At 48.6% G+C, this 21,218-nt stretch overlaps 1 protein-coding gene across 6 annotated transcripts in view; it reads right to left on the reverse strand.

The window, feature by feature from the left end:
* The window catches only part of NRP2 (neuropilin 2), a 91,015-nt gene that overhangs the window by 18,574 nt on the left and 51,223 nt on the right, over nt 1-21,218 (reverse strand). For 3 of the 6 annotated variants that reach the window (XM_030018098.2, XM_030018100.2, XM_030018102.2), the window contains exons 11-15: nt 19,591-19,707; nt 16,879-17,031; nt 6,787-7,049; nt 4,781-4,877; nt 2,282-2,302 (exon numbers count right to left, since the gene is read on the reverse strand). In XM_030018098.2, the coding sequence (XP_029873958.1) occupies nt 2,282-2,302; nt 4,781-4,877; nt 6,787-7,049; nt 16,879-17,031; nt 19,591-19,707 (651 nt within the window). Of the gene's footprint in view, nt 1-2,260; nt 2,303-4,780; nt 4,878-6,786; nt 7,050-16,878; nt 17,032-19,590; nt 19,708-21,218 lie in introns of all 6 variants that reach the window. The other 3 variants (XM_030018099.2, XM_030018097.2, XM_030018101.2) reach the window with 1 other exon arrangement.

The following is a 21,218-nucleotide window of genomic DNA, read 5'->3' on the forward strand; positions in this document are numbered from 1 at the left end:
TAACTCCTTGATTTGAGCTACTTGTTATACCTTTTCTTTAAGGGTGAGATGCATCAACTCTCAAATGCAGCACAGTTTAAGCACACTTGACTGGTCTTGTACGATCCCGACCCACGAGCTGAAAGATATTCCACCCACACAATTCTCTTATTATTCGCCTTGTGATCCTGGAGCCTGGAAGGTGCATGTTTTCAGCTTTGCTCCCAAGTCAGGAGAGGAAGGATTTGCTATTATTTTTAATGGCATCTGACTTTTTCAGCTCATCAGGTAATTGCAAGAGTGGGGGCTACAGAACATCTCAATACTTCCTGCACAGTCTTTCATCTCTCTCTCTTCTTTTCTCCAGCTAGGGACTTCTTCCCCTCCTTTTACCCTCTCCTTCTGTTGGGTGTCTCTGTCTCCCTCATTTTAATTACTATCTTGCAGTCTACAATCTTCATCTTCACTTCTTCATATTTTCCCTCTGCATTTTGCTCTTTCCATGGTCACTTCATCCCTCTGTCCCATCTATTCCTGCCCATCAGCCAGGGGAACCTTTTCGACATTTTGCTGCAATTGCTCACCTATTGTGACCAGTGCTAGGATGTCCTCGAGGGAGCTAGCAATGGGCAGGAGCCCACTGGCATAAGCTGGCGAGCTCCTCTGTGAAGGGGAGGTGTGCCTGCAACAGCACCTGCCTGTGGTGCTCAGGGACCTCACTGTGCTGGGCACAGCAAATGCTGTCCCTACCCAGCCAGTGTGCCCTGGGGAATACGATGGAGAAACGGAGGCATACAGGCAGCAAGGCATGGGGTGAAGAGGAAAACAACATGAGGACTTTGGGATAGACTTGGTGTGAGGACCCAGAGGGAGGTTCAAACTGAAGATGACACACGTTACAAGCCCCAAAAGACAAGGATGGCAAAATAGGTACCAGCCTAGGCCCAGGAGAACATGGAGCGATGGTGTAAGTAAGGAAGGGTTGTGAGGCTTTAACTGTCAGCTGAGAATATTGCAGCAGCTTTTCAGTGACACCACAAGCCCGAGTAGCAGATAAATAAGCAAGATAAAAACAAGCAAACCCAAATTCCTAGTTGTTACAGTATGGGTATGACTGTAAAATATGGTGTTATGCCCTGCGGATGTCCCTCCCATTGGTAATGCTCGACAGCCTGCGTCACACCCCAGGGACGGAGTCGTGCACGTGACTTCAGTCTTGGTGTATACTTTTCCTTTACTGCCACAGCTTCCAACGCACGTACCCACCAGAGACAGCTTTGCCCTGCACAGAAATGTAGCTGCTTCTACGGTAGAGTCCAGCCATATCTTACAGCCCACCAGCAGAGTAGGGGATGGGAAGAGTACAGACATCATGTCCAAGTGAAAGCAAAGGGTGCATTGACTGAACTGACAAAACAACCTTCAAAGTTAAGGGGAGCCCCAAGTTTGCTCTTCATCACAACACAGCCCCCAGATGCATTCCTGAAGAGGCAGGCAGGAAAACAAAATCCAAAATCAAAACACAGGGAAAAAACCTCAGACAGACTAAACTGATCTTCCCCACAAAAGCAGACAGCTTTTCCCACCCCAGAGCAAGACAAACAGCATCCCCACTGACTGCTCAAAGAGCAAGGCAGTTTTTCTGAGTTCCTCACCTTTTCTCTTACTCTGTAGGTTTGATCAGAGAAATACCGGTTTCTATCCTCCAGGCTAGTATTAAGCTATTAAATGCACTATTTCACCTTGTTTTCCTTTTATTGACTGTCACCTTCAGAGCTCCTCATGGCAGTTTGCTCTCCCACTTCTACCTCCCAACTCCCTTCCCCTTCCAAGCAGACCAGCCCCACCCTCCTTCCCCAGCAGCTCGAACACCACCACTGCCAGAGCATCTATAAACATCTCCCCCCACAACTTAAGTCACTGCCACCTCATTTTACTTTTAATTGGCTACTGGTTTTTCGTTTAAGTCAGTTGATAATTACCCTTTATTCCTCAGCCTTCCCATTTTGGGCTCAGCTGCTCTTCAGGAGGCCGAATGCCTCATGATGGCAGGTTTCCTAATGCTATTCATCCCCAAGACAGCAGGACTTGTCTGTTTGCCTGGTCCCTGTCACCTAGCAGGAGTCAGAGGGTGCCACCTCCTGCTGCTGCGGCGGGGGAGGTTTAGCACAGACTTGCCATTTCACTGCTCAGAACATTTGTACAAGCACGCACATCGCTTTCCTTCAATGTAATAGCCCATGCCAGCAGAAAGAAACCACTGAGAGAAGTGCAGTTTTACCTGGAAAGTAGAAGTTCTCACCTGGGAATGCTGTGATGGGTTCTGCAAAGGAAAAAACAAAAAACTAGTATTAGAGAAGGGAATATTACACACAAGGCCACAGTTCATGTCACTGTTGATTTGCAGCAGCCAAGTGGAGCAGGCGTGCAGCTCTGCCCCACAGAAGCCACTCGCTGGGAACAGCACAGGATGCTGGCCAACCTCCCCAGGACAGGGAGAAACCTGTCTCAGCTGGGGACTGACCAGACACAATAAGCTTCAACTCAGACACAGACTTCAGAGAAAAATATGTCCGAGGTTGAGGGTCATTTGGATTCAGCTGGCTGCCCTGAGTCATCCAAAGACAAAGCCCCACCTGGCCCAGTCATGAAACTGTGAAACTCCCTAAAATTTGCAAGAGCAGTTTGGTTTATGGCTCAACTCTCGCATCGTTATTCACATGGGAACTGTGTGGCAACATCTGGGCATCGATGCCATGCTCCTCTCCATCTCACAGTGATAAGAAACAAAGGTAAGTGATTTTTTTTCTTTTCTCAAGATACTTTGAAGAAGTAATCTATTACAAATTACTGGATCTGAAAAGCAATAATCGGTACTTATTACTGATTACCTTCTGGCAGAAGTAATAGACTTCTGATTATTTTTAGATTACTTCTGCATTATGCCTGTGAGTCACAGAAGCAGACTCTGGCTCTACTGAGCGCTATGAAATCATCACTCAAGTTCAGAATGTGAATGACACATTTGTCAAAGGAAAAAATTATTGTGACTTATTAGTGTTCTTTCACGCTAAAAAGGAATCAGATTACTTCCCAGGATTACATCTGAAAAAACAGTAGCCTGTGCTGGAGTCAGCTATTCTCATGGCTCTGACAGGGAGAGAGCAGCACTGTATCTCTACCATTTCATTATTATTTTGGTGACATCAGAAATGACCCATGAGTTATGTTAAAGTTTGCAGTGGGAGCCCTTGGTTAGAAATGATCTGAAACAAACTATCCTTATCGGTTTTAAGATTCCCATTCAACTTCCTAGAATGGGACAAATAATTTTGTGTAGCAGTTTGGTGTTATTTTTAGGGCTGGCAACACTTGAAACATTATAATTTATTAATGTTTTTGTTCTGAAATACTAAGTTTTAGGTTCATGAGGCCCAAGATACAGTAACACTGGAGCTAGGTGAATTGCTGAGCTCAAAAGAAGTTAGATAGGAAATGCTATTGATGTTAATCATCAGTCTTGCTTCTTTTTAATGCCATAGAAGGCAAGGGATTAAAACACCACTGTCAAGCCTTAAATACAGGGAATTTGACATATGGAGTATCAGCTCTTTTGGCAGATGGGAGACCAGCAGAGTTCAAAGCATCAAAGAAACTGGGACCAACGGCGCTCAAGTACATCTCTGGGGCAGTCCCGGTCCTCTGTTCTATTATTAATGCTGGTTCCTGCACCATCTTCACCATCGCCTGCCTGCACAGGGCAGCAAGTGACGCAACCAGCCCTTCCTAGGCACAATTTGTCCTGTGCCTCATCCCCCGAGATACACCCCTTGGAAGAGAGCATCTGTCCCGCTTGGGTTAGGAGGCACCAGAATCCTCCCCTCCCTTGGTGGGGGCGAGGAGAGCAGCTTCACTGAATGGGGCCTTTCAAAGCCCAAAGGGGAGAGACGCTCTGCTCTTCCTGACTTTTAACACTGACTTCAGGATGGGTCAGACACTTTGCAGGTGTTTAACAGTGAAACACACCTCTCCCAGGTCATGCAGAAGAGCAGGGCCTTCCTACTGTGGGCAGCTCTCAGCACAGATCCCACTAATTGAATATTGCTGGTCCCACGTTCAGCTGGGATGGCTCTAAATCTACAACCAAGCTAGATGGCGACCAGAGTTATCAGAGTGCATGCGTGGATATACCAGCTAGAGGAACAGGGCAGGGCAATGGCTCCACCAGCAAACTGCTAAAATACACTTTTTTTGCTCTCTCTTTTTTTTAAAGCCCTCTCTGTCTTTCACATTGAATGAATCCACCTGGCTTTTGGCCTGGTTTGGGGAATGGTGAATTCTAGGACAAAAATTTCTTTTGTTATTCTGTTAACATTGCTGTAAAACCCCTCTGCTATTTTATTTCTTATTAGAGAAGACTCCTTTTGAACTCATCGGCGCCTCTAAGTGTGTAATACTGACTGACAGCTGGTTTCTTTTGTCCAGCACTTTCCTTTTAAATTTGGTGTATGTCCTTATCACATAGAAGAGTCCTCGGTAACCCTCAGCTGCTCTTTCAGCTTTGCGCGGCAGAGACATGTGCTTCCTGCCTCTCACACCAAAGCAGCCAGAGCCCCCATCCCCAGAGACTGAGTCCCCCTCATTTCTTTCATGGACAAGAAAAGTCCCAGCTGAGATCCAGAGACTCCCAGTAACTCAAGCAGGGGAGAAGTGGCCCACTGGCAGCCTGCGAGTGGAAGGTCTCCAGCCCCAGCTGCCCACCCCCACCACCGCGGCCCCCGTGGCTGGACGTGGCACGTACCCATGCAGTTCTCCAGCGGGATGTCGGTGCCCAGCCGGATGTCATCGAGGGCGAGCTCTCCCGAGTGGCCATTGCGTATAAATCCCTCAAACACAATCTGTGAGAAATCAGGACAGAAATGTCAATGCTAAGCTGGGAGACAGAGAGTGGCTGCTGTTCCTGAGGGAAAGGGCAGGACATCTGCTCCTGGCTTTCCCTGCACACCTGCAGATGACCTGAGACTAGTCCTGATCCCTTGCCCTGCCTCTGCCACCCCTTCCCCAGTGAAAGCTGCCCCAGGTTCGGCAGCAGCACTTGGCTTGCAATTTGTTCAATGAAACGCCTCTCGCACGGAATATAGACTCCGTGAACCAACGTTCTGCATTGGAGGCCACCCCCCAGCCCTTGCGCAAATTATGCAAGTGGCATAACGCTGACTTACAGCAGCAGCAGATTTGGCCCGGGGTATTAACTGGGCTATGATCAGAAAAAGGAAGGGAAGGACACAAAATGCACAGCTACATTAACTGTAAAGTGCTGTTCCCATCAACATTACATAAGAAGTATTGAAATGTTAGAGGAGAAGGGTCAATTTATTCCTACTTAATCACAGGCAAAATATATTTACAAAAATAAATAGAGTCGTTAGCTCTAAGAACTGCTGAGTGGAGAGACTTGCATTATTTACATAATGATGCCATTATTTAGCTAATGCCGGTATATTCACATTTAACACATAAAGTAGTCAGCCAGTGCCCATCATTCTTATCTGTAGGCATATTGCGTTTACTGGCATTTTATTAAAAAGCCAAACACATGCATGCAAACTAGTCATGCAGCTCCAGTGCAAAGCTTCTGCTTTATATCTCCCTGCCTGCTCTCGAGGGTCCAAATAATTTCCTAGGGAGATGTATTTCACAAACCTCCTCTCCCTATTTTAGGTGCCCCCTTTCATCTGGGGTGCCTGGGCAGCCGGGACCCATGCTTGCCCGCAAGGACACCTCCCTAAAGGGCTGGACATCTGACTGAGCAGGGGACAGAGCGTCAGAGCTGTTGGTCCCAAGCTCAGGCCATCAACCCACATGGGAGGCAGCAGTTTGGAGGGGTCAGTGACCTGAGAGCAGCAGCTCCCCAGGTCAGGGTCGGGGCTGGGAGCAGGCTGGAGCAAGGCTCCCTGCCAGGGTGGTCATCGAAGTGCTGCCTGAAGCCTGAAAGTACATGTTTCCTTCTGCTTTGGAGGGTGCTGGACGCCATGCTGATGCTCGTTAACAAGTGACAACAGTAGCCCTGGCTCCCTGGCAAATGGCACGCTGCCCGGAAGGACTAACCACGCCAAAGGCATTCCTGGAAGCAGCAGCCTCGCCGCGGGGTGCTGGCATGGCCGTGCCAGAGGGGCTCAGGCGGCTGCAGCGAGCAGCATGGCTCCCTCCAGCTCATCCCTCCCTCTTCCACTAATCTGACAGTGGGACAGGGCCTTCATCCCACAGCACTGCACCCAGCCCTCTGATCTGGTCTAAGGTATCCAACAAGTGGATTCACAACAAACCTGTGTTCCCTCTTCCTTCTCCCTGTTAGCACTTGCAGCCCAGCATGAAGAAGGGCTGTTTGCTGCCTACCTTTAAAAGCTGGCTGTGCCCCCTCCCAGCTTCCCACTTCTCCTGGCTGCAGGGTTTAGGTTTGCTCCCTGGAGCTGCATGCCTGCCTCTGGTCAGACTATCTAATGACCATCAGTTGTGGGGGGAAAAATGCACAAAACAAAATGGAAAAAAAAAAAGAAGGGAAAATATTTGCAAAGTGGGAGATTGGAGGAATGTAAAAGGCAACAGGCTGAACAAAGGCCCAAGTCTGTGCAGAAGACAGGCACTCTCTGAATAACAAACAGTGTCGTTTAGTTACTATGGTAACTCGAGAAACACAATGAAAACAGTCACATTCCCTAATGATGAATGGGACCTGGCTCTGAAACACTGAAATAAAGATGCTGGAGATGCCAGCCTGATCCAGCACACCTTCCCCGAGCATCTTACCCGGTACTCCATGTCGTAGCTCGGCAAGATGACGCGACCTTCCCTCCACTCCTCCCCTTGGTCCTCCATGATGACCCACAGTGCCTTGTGCTCCTGGCTGGCTTCCCGCCAGACCCGCAGCATCACCCCATTGCTGCCCCACGCCTGGTACTGGAAGACCATGCAGACAGCGCTCTGGGGCAGATAGATGGTGGGGCTGATAAGCCGGGCTCGCTGGCCTTCCCTCCTTCCGCTGCTCTGCAGCTGCAGGTAATTCTTGCCATCTATTCAAAGAGGAAAACACCGTTATATTATTTTCTGTGGCCACTTGCAACATGCGTCTCACCTCCTGCCAGGTGGCTTTGGCAGTGCCGGGCAGGCTCTCACACCCATGCCTGCAGGAGTGGGTGTTTCGCACCAGCACCCTCCGCGCGCACAGCAAGCCATGCCACTGCTGCGCCCTGGGCAGGGCATCGAGGAGCACACTTCCCTCACCAGCCACCACTGTTTGGTAGGAGACCGACAGCAAAACCAGAAAGCGGTAAGCTGAAGATCGACATAATTAGGAGAAGTTAAAGAGCAGTTATTGTCAGAAGCAGTGACGCCACGATAATGACATTGCGGGGGTGCGGGGTGTTTATTCTGCTGGGAGCTTGCTCAGCGAACAAGCCTGAGGTGGGTTTTTCTAACCGCTGGTGCTGAAGACTCATCTTGGGATGGGGATCTCAAGCTGTGTTCATCCTGCCTCTTTTCATCCCCAGCAGTAAATACTCCACAATCAGGATCTAGCTGACAGTTTTGTTTTGAGGATACGCATGACAAAATGAAAGCCTGGCTCTCAGTTTTTCTGTAATGCAGCAAAACAGCCCCTAAAGCACAGCTCAGAGGAAGGACGTGGTCCCAGTGAGTGAAGTATGCACAGGTGATAACCGGGTAGTTGCAAATTTGAAGGTAGCTAAAATACATACAGCAGGGGATTCACTTGCTTTAATATTACATTTATATTGAGCCATGCTTTTTGTCAGTCCTCAGGGAGGAGATTCAGTATGTTTGATATCCCAGGAGAAGTTCAAGGCTGAGACTGGAATTGGAAATACTTGATCTGAATACCAATAGCAGCAAAAGCCCACGGATACAAATCCCTGGGCACGGCTGATTTGGTCTGGAATCAGTGGTTTCCAGCCCTCTCTGATGAGAAGCCTCCTCAAGGAGTTTCCCATTTGCAGCTTGGATGCCTGAATTCCCTTAGCACAGACTGAAAGCCAAGCATGTAGCTGAACTGATCCTTACATGTCCCCTGCATCAAGACCAATGGCAGGACAGAGTCCCTTGGGTTGCTCTGACTGCAGTGCCTGCAGTACAAGGTGACACAGACAGGCCAACGACAAATATTGCCGTATTTTGCGTTTCACTCAACAGAGGGATGAACATGCTTGCTCTTGCTACACAGTGGGCAAGTGTCACTGATGCTTCATGCCAGCATGTGCAAGCCCTCCCGCAGCCCAGGGGGGTTACCTCTGCCCCAGGACCACACCTCAGGGTCTGTCGCTTCCTTTCCCCTCATCTCAGCCCGCTGCGCTTGACAGGCAAAGCTCTGAGCAGCAGCTTGCCTCCTGCTTGCCCTGCTCCTTCTACGGCTTCAGTGCCCACAGCAATGGCAGGAAAGCAGCGTCTGCACTGAGAATGTTTGCAAAGTGCACCCAAAACATCTCCAAAACTTAAACCAGACAGACCTGAACTTAGACCCCAGTTCCTGAGCATCAAAAGACAGGTCCCACCCAGAAAACAGCGGCTGACATCGCTGCCACTCAGCAATCTGGTGACATCCCAGCCCAAGGGAGATGTATCAGTGGCTGCACAGCCACTGGCCCTGCCCGAAGTTTGTCACTGCCAGAGAGCTGGGCTGAAACCAGCCACCGTGAGCTACACAGCTTTCTAAAATAAATATAGGACAAGACAGTGGAAAGATTTGCCATCACTCTACTCCCGGGATGTATGATCAAAATATTTCAAAAGCTTATCCACTCCATAGGAACTTTCACTGATTTTGCTGCGTGAAGGACAAATCTGTCCCTGACCGGCCACATAAAGAAAGTACAACATTTTCCAGCAATATTTTCCAGCACCTGTGAAATGTACTTGGGCCACTTGGCACTTTATGCCAACAAACAGTAGCAGAAAAAAAGATGAAAGCATGTTTGCCTACTCCTGCTTGAGTGAATCACTTGAAAAGGTACCATGCCGTTCTCTAATGGAGGAGTGTTCTTGTGATTTACCTCAGAGTGGTAGTGGTGGAGGAGGAGATGTGGGAAATAAACAAGTGGAGGAAATAATAAAAAAAAAAAAGAACAAGCTGTACTCCATGCCTACGGAGTGATAAGGCATAATAAGTCATCAAGGTCTCCTGAATTAAAATCCTCTTTTTGTAATTCACTACAAGCCTCTTCAAAGAAAAAAGCAACAACAACAAGAAAAAAGCAGCAACAACAAACAAGGTGGAAGAGCAAATCAGACTGCAATCATACAATTATCTCACAGCTGAAATGGTCTCACAGGCAAATCTTTAATAAAAGCACCAGTCAGGCTCAAGAATGATCAAATCCAGATCCTCAAAGTTCAGGACCGACCTTTGGTGCCAGTATCTAGGCAGCCTGAGTGAGTGCAGGGATGCGAGCCATCCTTGGATCCACCCAAAGCCCACAGCTGAACACAGGGGACTACGTTAATTGTGCAGCTGGACATCCCTCACGATCCCCACCCCTCACTGGGAGCCGGTGGTACCCAGCGTCGCTGCCTCTGCTACTTCAGCAAAAGAGCCTGTGTGCCTCTGAGTCACATCCCTCCCACCAGGGAAGATACCGACCTCCTGTTTGTTCCCATTCCTATCAGGCTGTGAAATCAAACAAACTACTAAACTGCAGCCAAAACCAATGCTCCCCTCAACCACACAGGCTCTTTCAGAGCCACAGGAGCCCTCCCAAGCCCTGCATCTCCTGTGCTCCCTGCCCAGCACTTGCTGGGGCCCACAGGGCTCTCCAGGACCTTCTTGGCAGTCCCAAGGGCTGCGGGGAGGCTTGGTCTTCGGCTGATGAACCCAGCTGCTCCCCTGCAAGTAACAGTGGGTTTGGGCACCATGCGCTCCCGCTCCTGGTACCAGCTTCTGGAGCAGCGAGCTGAGTGCAAGCAGACACGACTTTCTGTGTCATTTGAAGATGAAATGACTGGATCACTCTAATGGCTAGCTGGACCTTCTGAAAAGCCCCACAAATTTGCTGAGACTGACTGAACAAGGGCACTGTGGAGCTAATTGTTGGAACAGCATGTGGGAGCCCGGTGGTTCCAGTAGTCGCTCTGTTTGATACAGTAAATGGAAGCCTTTGGCACAGAAAGCACCTGAAAGGCTGATTTCCCCTGCTAAAACACTTGAAGGGAGCCTTGCAATGATGAGCTGATCAATCCTTCCAGGCTCAGAAATGCATTTTAATCTCTTTCCCAGAACTTCGCTTTGCAGCCTCTATTCCAGCTAACACAGCAGCTACATCCCCCACCGAACTGGCACTCGTAGTTCAAAGCACCGGCTCAAAAAAGGCAGGACAAACCTGCTCAGGCATTTTAACCTACCGCTGTTTTTGCAACCGATGCTACGGCATAAATCTCATGGAAGATTTATGGGATCATCTGGATGTAGGGGAGCCAGAGGAGCGTGAACATGCAACCATCCCCAGCCAGACGACGGCAGAGTCGCTTGTATGTGCACGGCAGTGAGTCCCGGATAAATCACCAGCCGGGCCCTGCAAACAAACCATCTGGCCAACGCGGTTTCCTCTTGGCGCGCCTGTCCCCTCCTGCTAGCAAGCCATCTGAGAGGACATTAGGGGCAGCAGGGGATGAAGCCTCGCGGTTTGGGTCAGGCTGCAAGCACGAGTCACGGCAGCCACCCCCTCTGCAAGGTCAGCCCGCCTGTGCTTGGGTCCTGCACGTCTCACCCCCTCTCCCAAGAAAAGCACCTTCCCTCATCGGTCTCAGCAGCACATCTGGAGGTTTTCCAGCAAAACATGTGGGCCAGGATGTACACAAGCAATTACTGAGATTTCAGATTCCCTCCGCATTTCCCCCTTGCTGGATATTGTTGAATTACAGCTGCTGCTCCTACGGAGGACCCACGCTGAATTGCCTTATGTCCCTCCAAAGGTCACCGCACGCTTCTTCATTGCAGAGCTTGTTTCACGGTGCGTTTTAGTGGCAGCGCTGCAGCCCACCGGCAGCCACCTCTTGTCTGCCAAATCCCATAGGTGACACCTCTGCTCCAGGCCCTGCCTGCTGCCTGCGCAGCCCCAAATGCCACCCTGATCATGCTGTGTCAGGGCCAAGGGGACGTCCCAGCGGGGCCTAATCCTGCCGTTCTTCTGGGGCATGTGAACTGGAGGTTGCATCAGCCCTCGCCTTTTCCAGGAAGTGGATCAGCTCAGATACCCTGACAACTGCAGGGTGCTCTGGTAGCAGGGGGATGGCAGCTGCATGGATATGCAGATTGAAATTGGATAGTTAATATATTTTTAATTTTTTTGGCAAATCATGCAAATTCACCTCAAAAGGCTGCCGCCGTTATTTCAGTGACAGGCCTCTCCTCAATGACAGGCTTTCATTTACGAAGGGAAATCAATCCTCCGTAAAACTAATATTTATATTAACTAGATCACTGTGTCTGCTGGAAAATCCCCTCAATTTTGATTATGTGTTAATTAGCCTGCCAAGTCCTTGCCATTTCAGTCTCTAAATCAGTCCGTGAAAAGGCATAAAACCCCACACCGGCCCAGAACCAAGCCCTCTGCCTGCTCTCTGGAGCCTTTCTAATGGACAGGCCATTACATCCTCTCTCTTAATTAAGCCTCACGTCCTCAACACCGCGGCACAATTGTGAGTCCTACTGCCTCCCCCCCCGGGAGCGCAGGGAGGGCACAGCGTCCCTGACAAACCAAATGCCAATTAGAGCCTGACATTTATGCTAAGTGAGCCGATTGCCACCGTGCTGCGTCCACCACTAGCCTGGCAGGCACCCTGCATGCCCCTACATGAAAGGGTGTGTGCAGACCCACCCGCGCCCGGGCGTCTGTGCGTGCACAATGAAAGGCATTAACCGAGCCGGCACTTCCACCACACAGGCTGCACATTGCGGATTGCTCGCGCGCACGCACGCTTTCCTGAATCGGGCTCTGTGACTCACAGGCTGCTAAGTCACTGCTGCGAAGCGATGGAGTGATGCACGCACTAAGATTTGAGAGACAGTGTCTTGCTTTCCAGAGAGCATTCCAGCCCGGTTTTATAGGCAGTGTGTGTCACTGGTGCATGGGTCCAAAAAGTGACTAAGGACTCGGGCAAGCAGCGAAGAAATGGGTGAGCCCCAGAGGAATGGTTTCTTCTCCTCTGCCTCCAGCCCAGCCCAAGCGAGCAGGAGCTTTGCTGGCAATGCAGGGACAGACCGTGGCCATGCCCCTTCTCTCATGAAAGACAGCACGGGCATGAGGACAGCCACAGCCCAGCCACAGCCTGGCCCTAGCCTGCGGCCGGGGCACTCGCACAGCCCAGCCGATGCTCAGCAAACCTCCCGTGATCTGGGTGCTGGGGCACCCCAGCTCCACCATGCTGCAGGCAGCCAAGGCATGAATGACTTTTTAGGGTTTGCTCTCCTCACTGTGCAAACGAGGGTCCAGAGGGCCACGTACAGCTTTGCTGAGAGGCAACCTGCACCACACATGGGGGGAGCAGGGACAGACAGAGCCGGGTATGCAGCCTCCTTCCCGCAGTGTGCAGCTGCTCACCCATTGCACAGAAGTGCTTGACTTTCACACCACCCCACATGCAAGACTCCCTCCTACTTCAAAGGGGACCGGGTTGATCCTAGAGGTCAAAATGTATCCCCAGGGCATAAGCCCTGGGAGTAAGTCTCATGAGAGTAAGTGCAGACCTAGTTCAGTCCAGCCCTGCTCCATTAACACCATGAAAACCTTTCTGCTGGTTTGGACAGAGTAGGATCAAGGCCTTCAGGCAGAAGTTCTCATGGATTGCAGGAAAAATATGAAACTTTCCCTTTTAAAGATCCCATGGGAAAAACACAGGCATGGTAAAGGGTCACCATCAGCTTAAAAACAGCTCAACATTTGTTTTCCTTAAAAAATAAGATCTTATGAAACTTCAGAGCACTACAAACATTCCTCTGCTGGAAACGCTTTGAAACAAACAAACCTTTCCCTGCAGTGCCTGCAACCCGAATGAGCAGCATTCCTGACCCTCAAAGCCAGCGAGGCTGTGGCCCACAACAGAAGCTCTCGGTGGGTTTTTGCAGCCCAGCCTAAGAGCTACGTGGTCAGGAGAGCTGCAAGGTTAAAATCGCTTCCTCTTCTGTGTGCATGTACAGCTGCCAACATCCAAACAACACAGTGTTCACAATGCTGCCGGGGCTCTGACCCCAGTGCTGTGCTCACCCATATGAGAAGCAGTGTGTGGTAGAGGTGCAGACCCCACAGTGCTCTTCTAGGACCACAAGGTTATTTACTTAATGGCAGCAAGAAAAGGGGAGGGGAAAAAAAATGGGCAAAACACACCAGTTCCAGTTTTTCAGTGTTGGCTTATTAGCGTAGCATCACTGAGAGCAATGCAACCTCACCTACCAGCTAAGGATACGACCCAGGATCTTCATACCCTTCGGGATCAAGACCCTGGTGAAATTCAAAGACAGCGAAGAGTTGAGGTTCCCAACTTACAAACTCAGATTTATTTTCAGGTCTTAAGACCTCTATCTTGACACCAATGGCATATTGCCATTGTGTGTCGCAGGAGGGGGGATGAAACTTCATTGAAAGCTGAACTTGTTGCTCCTTGAAGCTTGCTAGGTGCAGCTAAGGGGAATCTTTCTACAGATGGGAAGCATCTGAAAATCCATAGAGGGGAAAAATCCTCGCAGTCTCTTGCAGGGGATGGAAAAGGTAGCAACAGTATTTTCTAGGCTTGCAAAGGGCAGGGTAACAGCTGGAACCATGCTGGGTTTCTGCTGAGTTGGGCACTTTGGGTCCACTTTTACCAATGGGGTCTGCAAACGTGTAACAGGAGCCTGCAGGAGAGGACGTGGAGCTAATCCATGGTGCGAAGAGCCCAAGGAACACAGGGCTAAAAAAAGAAATGCAGAGCTGCCTGAAAGAGTATCTTGGAAATAAAAATAGTGGAATGAGAGCAGTGGGTGTCTTGTCAGCCTCGAGAAGTTCTCCGCGCCAAAGATGAGGAGGAATTGCATGCAGCACATAAAATGAAATCGGGAGATATCTGAGGAATTCAGGCCCGTCTCTCAGCAGACTTTTCTAATCAAGTGCCTCACAGAGGATATTTCACCATGGTCACTTCCTTCCCCCTCTCTCTCATGCAGACTGAGCCAGGGCTCTTCCTTTCATTATTATTTTTTTCCCTTTTAATTTTAATTTTTGTTTTTTTGCCATTTTCAGAAGAAACAGAAACACATCCCACATGGCTCTTAAAGGCACAGCACATTTCCTTGCTACTGTGGAACAGCCACGGCCTCTAGCCTGAGCCAGCACCTTTAAATCAGAGTAAATTGGGCTCCAGCGGTTTTGAGTTCCCGTTAGCTTTTGCCCTGCCCCTAAACCAAGCACAGCTGCTCTCCTTCACCCAACTGCTCACCCCAGGGTGGGGAATTCACAAGGAGAGACCACCCCGAACAAGGGCTTTTCATTCCCTGCTCCCTGGAGTCTGAGGATGAATTTTCTAAGTAGAAACAAAGTGCTGGAGGGAGCGCGAGGGAAAGGCACGGGAAGAATGGGGGAGTGTGAACCAAACAATGCTTCGATTCTGTCCCTGCCGAGGGGCTGGCATCGCCTCTTTTTCATGTTTCTCGAGTTGCTTTTAAAAGCTGTGCGGGGAAGAAAAAAGCAAATAGTTGTTTTCTTTGGTGTCATGTGTCCTTAATTTCTAAGAGCAGGACCAAAGCGAGGCGCGGCAGCAATGCCTTTGCATGCCAGCCCCTCCGCAGTCCCACGCTGCCTGGAGGGTGCGTTCCTGCCCGACCCAGCCAGGAGGCTTATCCCATGGCACCACCACCAACCATCCCTCAGCCTGTGCCTGGTGTCTGCTGCTGACTTCCTCCACCACCGTGGGCAAGTCACTTCAGCCCCCTGGAGCTGCTGCCTCCTCCTCTTCCTCTGCCTGTACAGTCCGTGATTTGCCGGGCAGGGCCTGAGCGCCTGCCTGCACCTCGCCAGTGCTTCGGTGCCTGGCTCAGCACAGCACCGTAAGGGAGAGCTCTCCACACTGGCACAAAACCAGATCACTGAACTCAGTAGGAAAATGTTCCCTCAGCTGCAGCGATGAGGTTTTGCAATTCATAACTAAGAAAGAGAAGAAGGAGTAGAAGAAGGGTAAAAACCAGAACTGCGTGCCGAGCTGTCTGAGGCAGCACCAGCGCCCGGGCTGTGCATGCGCACACACACACGTGCACACATACAACAGAGTCTTCTAAGAAACTATGGCCAACTAATTGCAGAGAGACTCGGGGGAGAGGAAATGAAATGAAAAATTGAGTCTGAGTTATAAAAATAAGTAATTTTTACCCTACTTGCAGGAGGCTTATATTAATTAAACATTATTACAGCGAATGAGATGGGGAGGGTTATTAAGTCTGGGGCTGGCTGTAAGTGTTCTCTGCTGTTGCCTGAGGCTCCACTGAGCTCCAGATATTAATCTTCTAAAGCACTCAAATGCTGAAGAGATAAACACTTGAAATATGAAAATGTTTTTCTCCATAGCAGACACTGTGACCCTATGTCACGCCAAAGAATTTGTCAGATGTCCATATAGGCTGCACTTACAGCATTACCGTGTCTCTTAGAAAGATGCCGAGCACCTCAGGAGCTGAAGAGAGAAATGATGTGTGCATTTGTGTAGGGGTGATTTGTGTGTGGAGATGTAGCAGATTCTCCTCTTCCCATATGTTTCTGGAATACATATTTTCCTCTTTAGCACTGCCTACCAGGTGTTGGCTGCACCGCTTTCCAACTGGCTGGCGGCACTGCCAATCTGGCCAGCGCCTCTGCCAGGTGGCTAACAGGTTCGCCTGAATGTTTGCATCTCAAGACTCAACCTTACCAGGGGGAGGGCGGGGAGGAGCCCACAGCATGCACGGCTCCCTGGGTGCATGGCATGCAGATACTGGAGTCACCGGGCATCAGGGCAGAGCTGAACACAGGTAGGATCAGCCAGTTCTCCCTGTGGGAGCCTTGAGTTTCATAAGCAATGACTAATAGTGAAGAGATGTGATGCCATGGTGATGCAGTCTACTGTTATGAGGAAACTGGAAAACGTTCTTCATGCCACCCGTGCCACAAAGTCAATGAGGATAAGGAAAGGGGACTAGTCCTGGGGCAAGTTCCAAGATGTGAAGCTGAAGAACTTGATCTATCAACCACACTGCCAGAGGCAGGCTCCCTTCCAACCCATGCCAGCACATCTCAGTGAGGTCCTCCATAAATTAGGCTCTGCCATGCTCATGCAAATCTTCTGCTTCCAAAGCACAGAAGAGAAAAAGAGCAAAAGTCAAACAGCAAGAAGCTGGCATATTTCAGCATTCTTAGGGCTTAGCTCATCCTTCACTTGGAGGAGGCTGAAATCCAGCCTATGCAAGCCCAGAGTGCAGAATAGCTGAAGACTATAGGCAATCCAAGCAACATATGGGAAGAAGCAATGCATCTCTAACAAAAGAGGAAATGCATTCTGTGGAAAAAGCATTGGGTCCTACAGAGGACGTTTGGATCAGGATGTGGAACAAAGCCTGGGCTAACCTTCATGGTCACAGGGGATTCAAAGCCCACTGTCTGATTCAAGGCTATCTCAAGAGGATAGTTAGTATAATTCAGTGCCAGCAGTCACAGTCCTATAAATAAGTCATGAACCATACAGCAAAGCATCTGAAAGCTTTCACAAAAGAAAACGTTCCGCTCTGCACAGCCTTCACAACTCTTGATAGCTGTGCAATTATCAGTCATACTGTTCACACAGAGAAAGCCCATCAGCTCCCTCTTCCCTGCTTTGGTATGGTATTAACCATCTTACCAGGCACAGTCTCAGGGCTCGGTTCAGAGTTGCCAATCCAGGTGCTTGTAGGCTGAAAAGACCATGTATAACCCATTGCCAAGTCGTGTGACCAACCACAGAGGTCTCCAGGGAGATCAAAGTTGCAGTTGAAGTTCACAGGGAGGTGGAAATCTTATAAAAAGAAATAGAAGCAAAATAAAGTTGGATTAAAAAACTACTTAACCATGAAGGATTGCTATTAAAAACCAACCCAAAACTAAAATAGCTGACAAGCCATAAATACTGAAGAAAGCATGAAATCTCACTCACACGGATGCTTTTAACCTATCTCACATTTCGTCAGCTCCAGGGATCAGCCTTAAGTTCTGCATCATCAAAATGCTCACACCATGTCCTGTGGCTAATCCACCAAACTAAGCAAATATAAAAGCAAGTACCAAATGCTTCCAGACTCTAATCAGCACCTTCTCTTCATCCCCTAGAGCGGTCAAATATTAAATGCCTTCTTAAATGTCAGGGAAGAGCACTTCCTGAGTGCCCTGTGCTCATCAGTTCCTGCTCTGGCTCCAAAAGGAGAATCTCAAGTGCTCCAGAAACCCAGCTCCTGAGTGACAGATCTAGCCACTTGCACCAGACGGGAGCTGTCTGTCAACTTGGTGAGCTGTCACTCACCGCTTCCTACCTTCTCGTGGAAATGCTACCAGGGGAAACCTGGGGCCACCATGAGCTCAAGCTTTTGGATTCTGAGTGAAAGGAGCCAGCCTCTATTTCTAGCTCTGCTATGGACTCACCACATGGTCTTTGGGCGAGTCATTTAACTTTTCATCTGTGAAACAGGAGTAGAGCTAATTCCCCTGTGTCAACAGCTTTAAAAGCTCTGGAGAGCCTTCCTGCAGAGACAAGTCTGTGAGCAGGAGGGCACATGCCAGGGACTGCATGTAGCAGTGAGGCAGCTGCTGGCTCCTGCAGTCAGGGAAGCAGCCATAAGGCACGGAGGCTGCAGAAATGGTCTGAGACCATCCCAAGCACTCAGCGGACATGCACGTCAGAGCCCAATTATAGGCTGGACTTTTCCTGAGCAGAGAGGAAGTTTTAAATCACAGTGCCCACAAAATGAGCGATAGCCAGAAGGAGGTGAGTGACTCAAGCAATAGGCATCAGGGGAACTTTGCTGTGAGGGACAGAGGGCTTGCTTTACATGCTCCCACTCTGAAATAAAACAATGCAGATCATGGATCCTTTTATTCCAATCTAATCTCATACCCTGGAGAGCAGCATTGTTTCTCTTTGGCTGTCATAAATCTGATTGTCCAGAGAAAAACACTCATTGTTTATGGAGTATGAGAATGAAAATTGTTGCTAAATCTAAGGGAAGCTGACGGGGAGGCTGGTTCCATGCTCCACGGCATACTCTGCTCACTCTCTTGCCCTGGACTGCACCCAGGAATCGCGTTGTTGCAGTGACTATTACTGGCCTAAATTTCCTCTTGGCAGTTTCCCAAGTGCCTCAATGGTAGCAGGGTTGCACAGGCTTATCACTGAGGCAAAGCAACGAGACTCAGGCCCTTTGAGCTACTGCTACAACTTGCATTTCCAGAACTAAACTACGTCAGAATCCTGATGGGAGGTGTGAAAAAAACAATTAATGTTCTTTTTAAATTTTATTAATTTTAAAACCCATTAATTTTTCTCTGAGACTGGAAGCTGAAGTGACAGAAGTCCTTGGAGCTATCTCAAAGGATAGCTTTTCCTCATGAGATTTCTTGTTGAAGTCCTTGTGTAAATGCTCCAACCCCAGTGCTGAGGCCCAGGCTCTGCTGTCATGCCCAGGGGTGTGCATCTCCTGTACACTGCACTGTACAGCTAACCCTGCACAGCTCTGCCAAGCCCTCTTCACTTAATCTGGATATTTTACAAGCTTTAGATGCTCACATCCCCCTTTCAAGGAGCAGAAGAGTATGATGTCTGCTTTTACAGGTAGGGATCTGAGGCAAAGAAGATTAGTCCCCTCCAGCACTGGCTCTTAACAAGCACAGCATGTAGTCTAAACTAACATTCAGCCTCTTCTATAGTCAGAAGAGGCAGGCAAGCGTCACAGATACCAAACCATTCCCTGTACATCTGACAGCCACCTAAGACTGGGAGGACAAACTCTGGCCTGTAGTTAGTGTTCCTCTCTCTCTGCTGCCTGCACAAGGAGCCCAGACTGTTCTCCTAAATTTTAAGCAGCTGGTATTAGGGAATATGTTCCTCAACAGATAGGTGTTCAGGACATCAGCCTTCTCTACATGTCGTGATTTAATCCCACAGTTGTGACCTCTGCAAAAGGAGCCCTGCATACCAGGCAGTCTGAATCTCTCCCCTGAATCACCTTCTGAATTTATGACACCCAGCCAAGGGGATCTGGAACAGAGGTGGCTCTAAACAGGGCACTAAGTGAGTTTCTTCAGGTCATGTAAGGAAGCTGGGAGAGCAGCTCTTCAAGTCTCGTGCCCTAGGGACTGAATTAGCTGCTATCTCTTGCTCTTGCATCCTTCCTTGATATAACCTATCAGATTTTGGCAGGTTTTGTTTGGTTTTTTTTTTTTATCTTAGCCTATCACTAATAATATTACTCTAAGCTTTCCAGGAATCAGCCCCATGTATAGGAGCTAATAGGAAGATAAGAGTATTTGCTTAGCTCTTAACCCATCGTTTATTGAGATAAAGATGTGCTGCTCTGATACATACCCTCCTCTTCTCCACAGCTATCACCACACTCGGTTGCCTCTTCATCAGTTGGGTATGGGATGGTGGTCTCTTCACTCTTCAAAGTGGGCACTAGCGTCTCTGCAGTGGGCTTTACATCTGAAAAAAATGGAGTAGAGATGCTATTTGCAATAGACAGTACAAAAAGCCCAGGCAGGAGGAAACAAAGCAAAAAATCTTTTTCTCATGTTCTCATAATGGCAGGAAGAGATAGAACAAGAATACCATGAAATTTCCACGTGCTACAAATGTCAGCATGGTTTGAACTTCAAGTGAACTGGCTGTTTCCATATGGGAGTTCCTTTGATTTAGAGTTCCCATTGGACAAGGCTCTTCTCTAGACATACATGCTACTTTTTCTCTTAATTTTTTAATCTACACTGGTGCTGGCAATCCGCTTAGCTGTCATTACTGGATAAGAGAGATCACAGGCAGAATGTCTTTTTCTTTCATAAAGGCGTATGACACGTTAAAAAACACATACAACATTCCCACCAATTGTGCCAATTTATAAACCAAGTCACTCAAGCCCACAAATGACGTAACCGCAAATGGGCCCAGAGGATCCCATAGTGCGCTCTGGCTCGCTGCAGAAAGCATCTGGTTTCACACTCCAGGCTCCTGACTACGCTTTCAAAGGGTCTCTGTCCAATTTCCCTCTCTCCAACATGGCCCGTGTGAAACAACCTCCAGGCAGGTGTCAGGGGAAATTTAAGCAAGAAAGAGAAGGATATTAAGATCAACAGTAAATGACATTAGGTTCCAGCAGTCTCTTCTTTTACGGGTGTGTTAACTGGAGTACAGCAGGCTTGATTCTATCCACTTTTAAAAAGAGGCTGCTTTGCTCAGTTATGTGTGATTGTTTCTTTGTCAGCACCCTTCAGGATATCATTTAATAAAGCCAGAAGCAGGAGGAAATGGCTAAATACATTGAATATTTTCCATAGGCTCCTTTCTGCCCTTTTATTTTCCTGTTATTAAACATGTTGCACATAACCTCTCAGGGGTTTTTTACTTTTTTTTTTTTTTTTTTTTTTTACAGTGGCTGTCTTTTGTTCAGGATAAAATACCAAAGAACCTCCAAGTCTTTTAATTTGTAAGTTCAAATTTGTTACAACCCCATAAAACTCCAAATGCAACCAAGAAGCAAATTGCAAGCAGCCAGGCACAGAAAAATGTCATAAAAAAAAGAAAAAAAAAAGCAGCAGGTGAAGGCAACATATCAAAAGATGCAAGTTATTTGGAGCTGGTACATTTTTTTAGGTTGTTGTTCTTGTATATTGAGATTTATAGCTGAAATGTGACAATGTGGAAGGACCTTGAAAGCCAAGTCCCATACGGGACACAGATGCTGAGCGGATGTAAATCAACAGTGTTGCACTGCCCTGGACAAGCTGCAGAAATGTATCTTGAAAAATCAGTTACCATGGCAGAGCCACAACACGATGGTTACAAGAGATAATGAAAATAGCAGGGAGGACAACGTGATGTGTGAAATGAAAAGTGAAAAAGAGGTCTTGCTTGCTCGCTTTTGCTCTCCCTGGCCCAGCAAGTGTCTGTGCAACTGGTGGTAACTACTGATCAAAATGCAAAGTCACTGAGCAATTGAA

Source organism: Aquila chrysaetos, chromosome 6 (genome assembly GCF_900496995.4).
Source record: "Aquila chrysaetos chrysaetos chromosome 6, bAquChr1.4, whole genome shotgun sequence".
NCBI lineage: Eukaryota > Metazoa > Chordata > Aves > Accipitriformes > Accipitridae > Aquila > Aquila chrysaetos.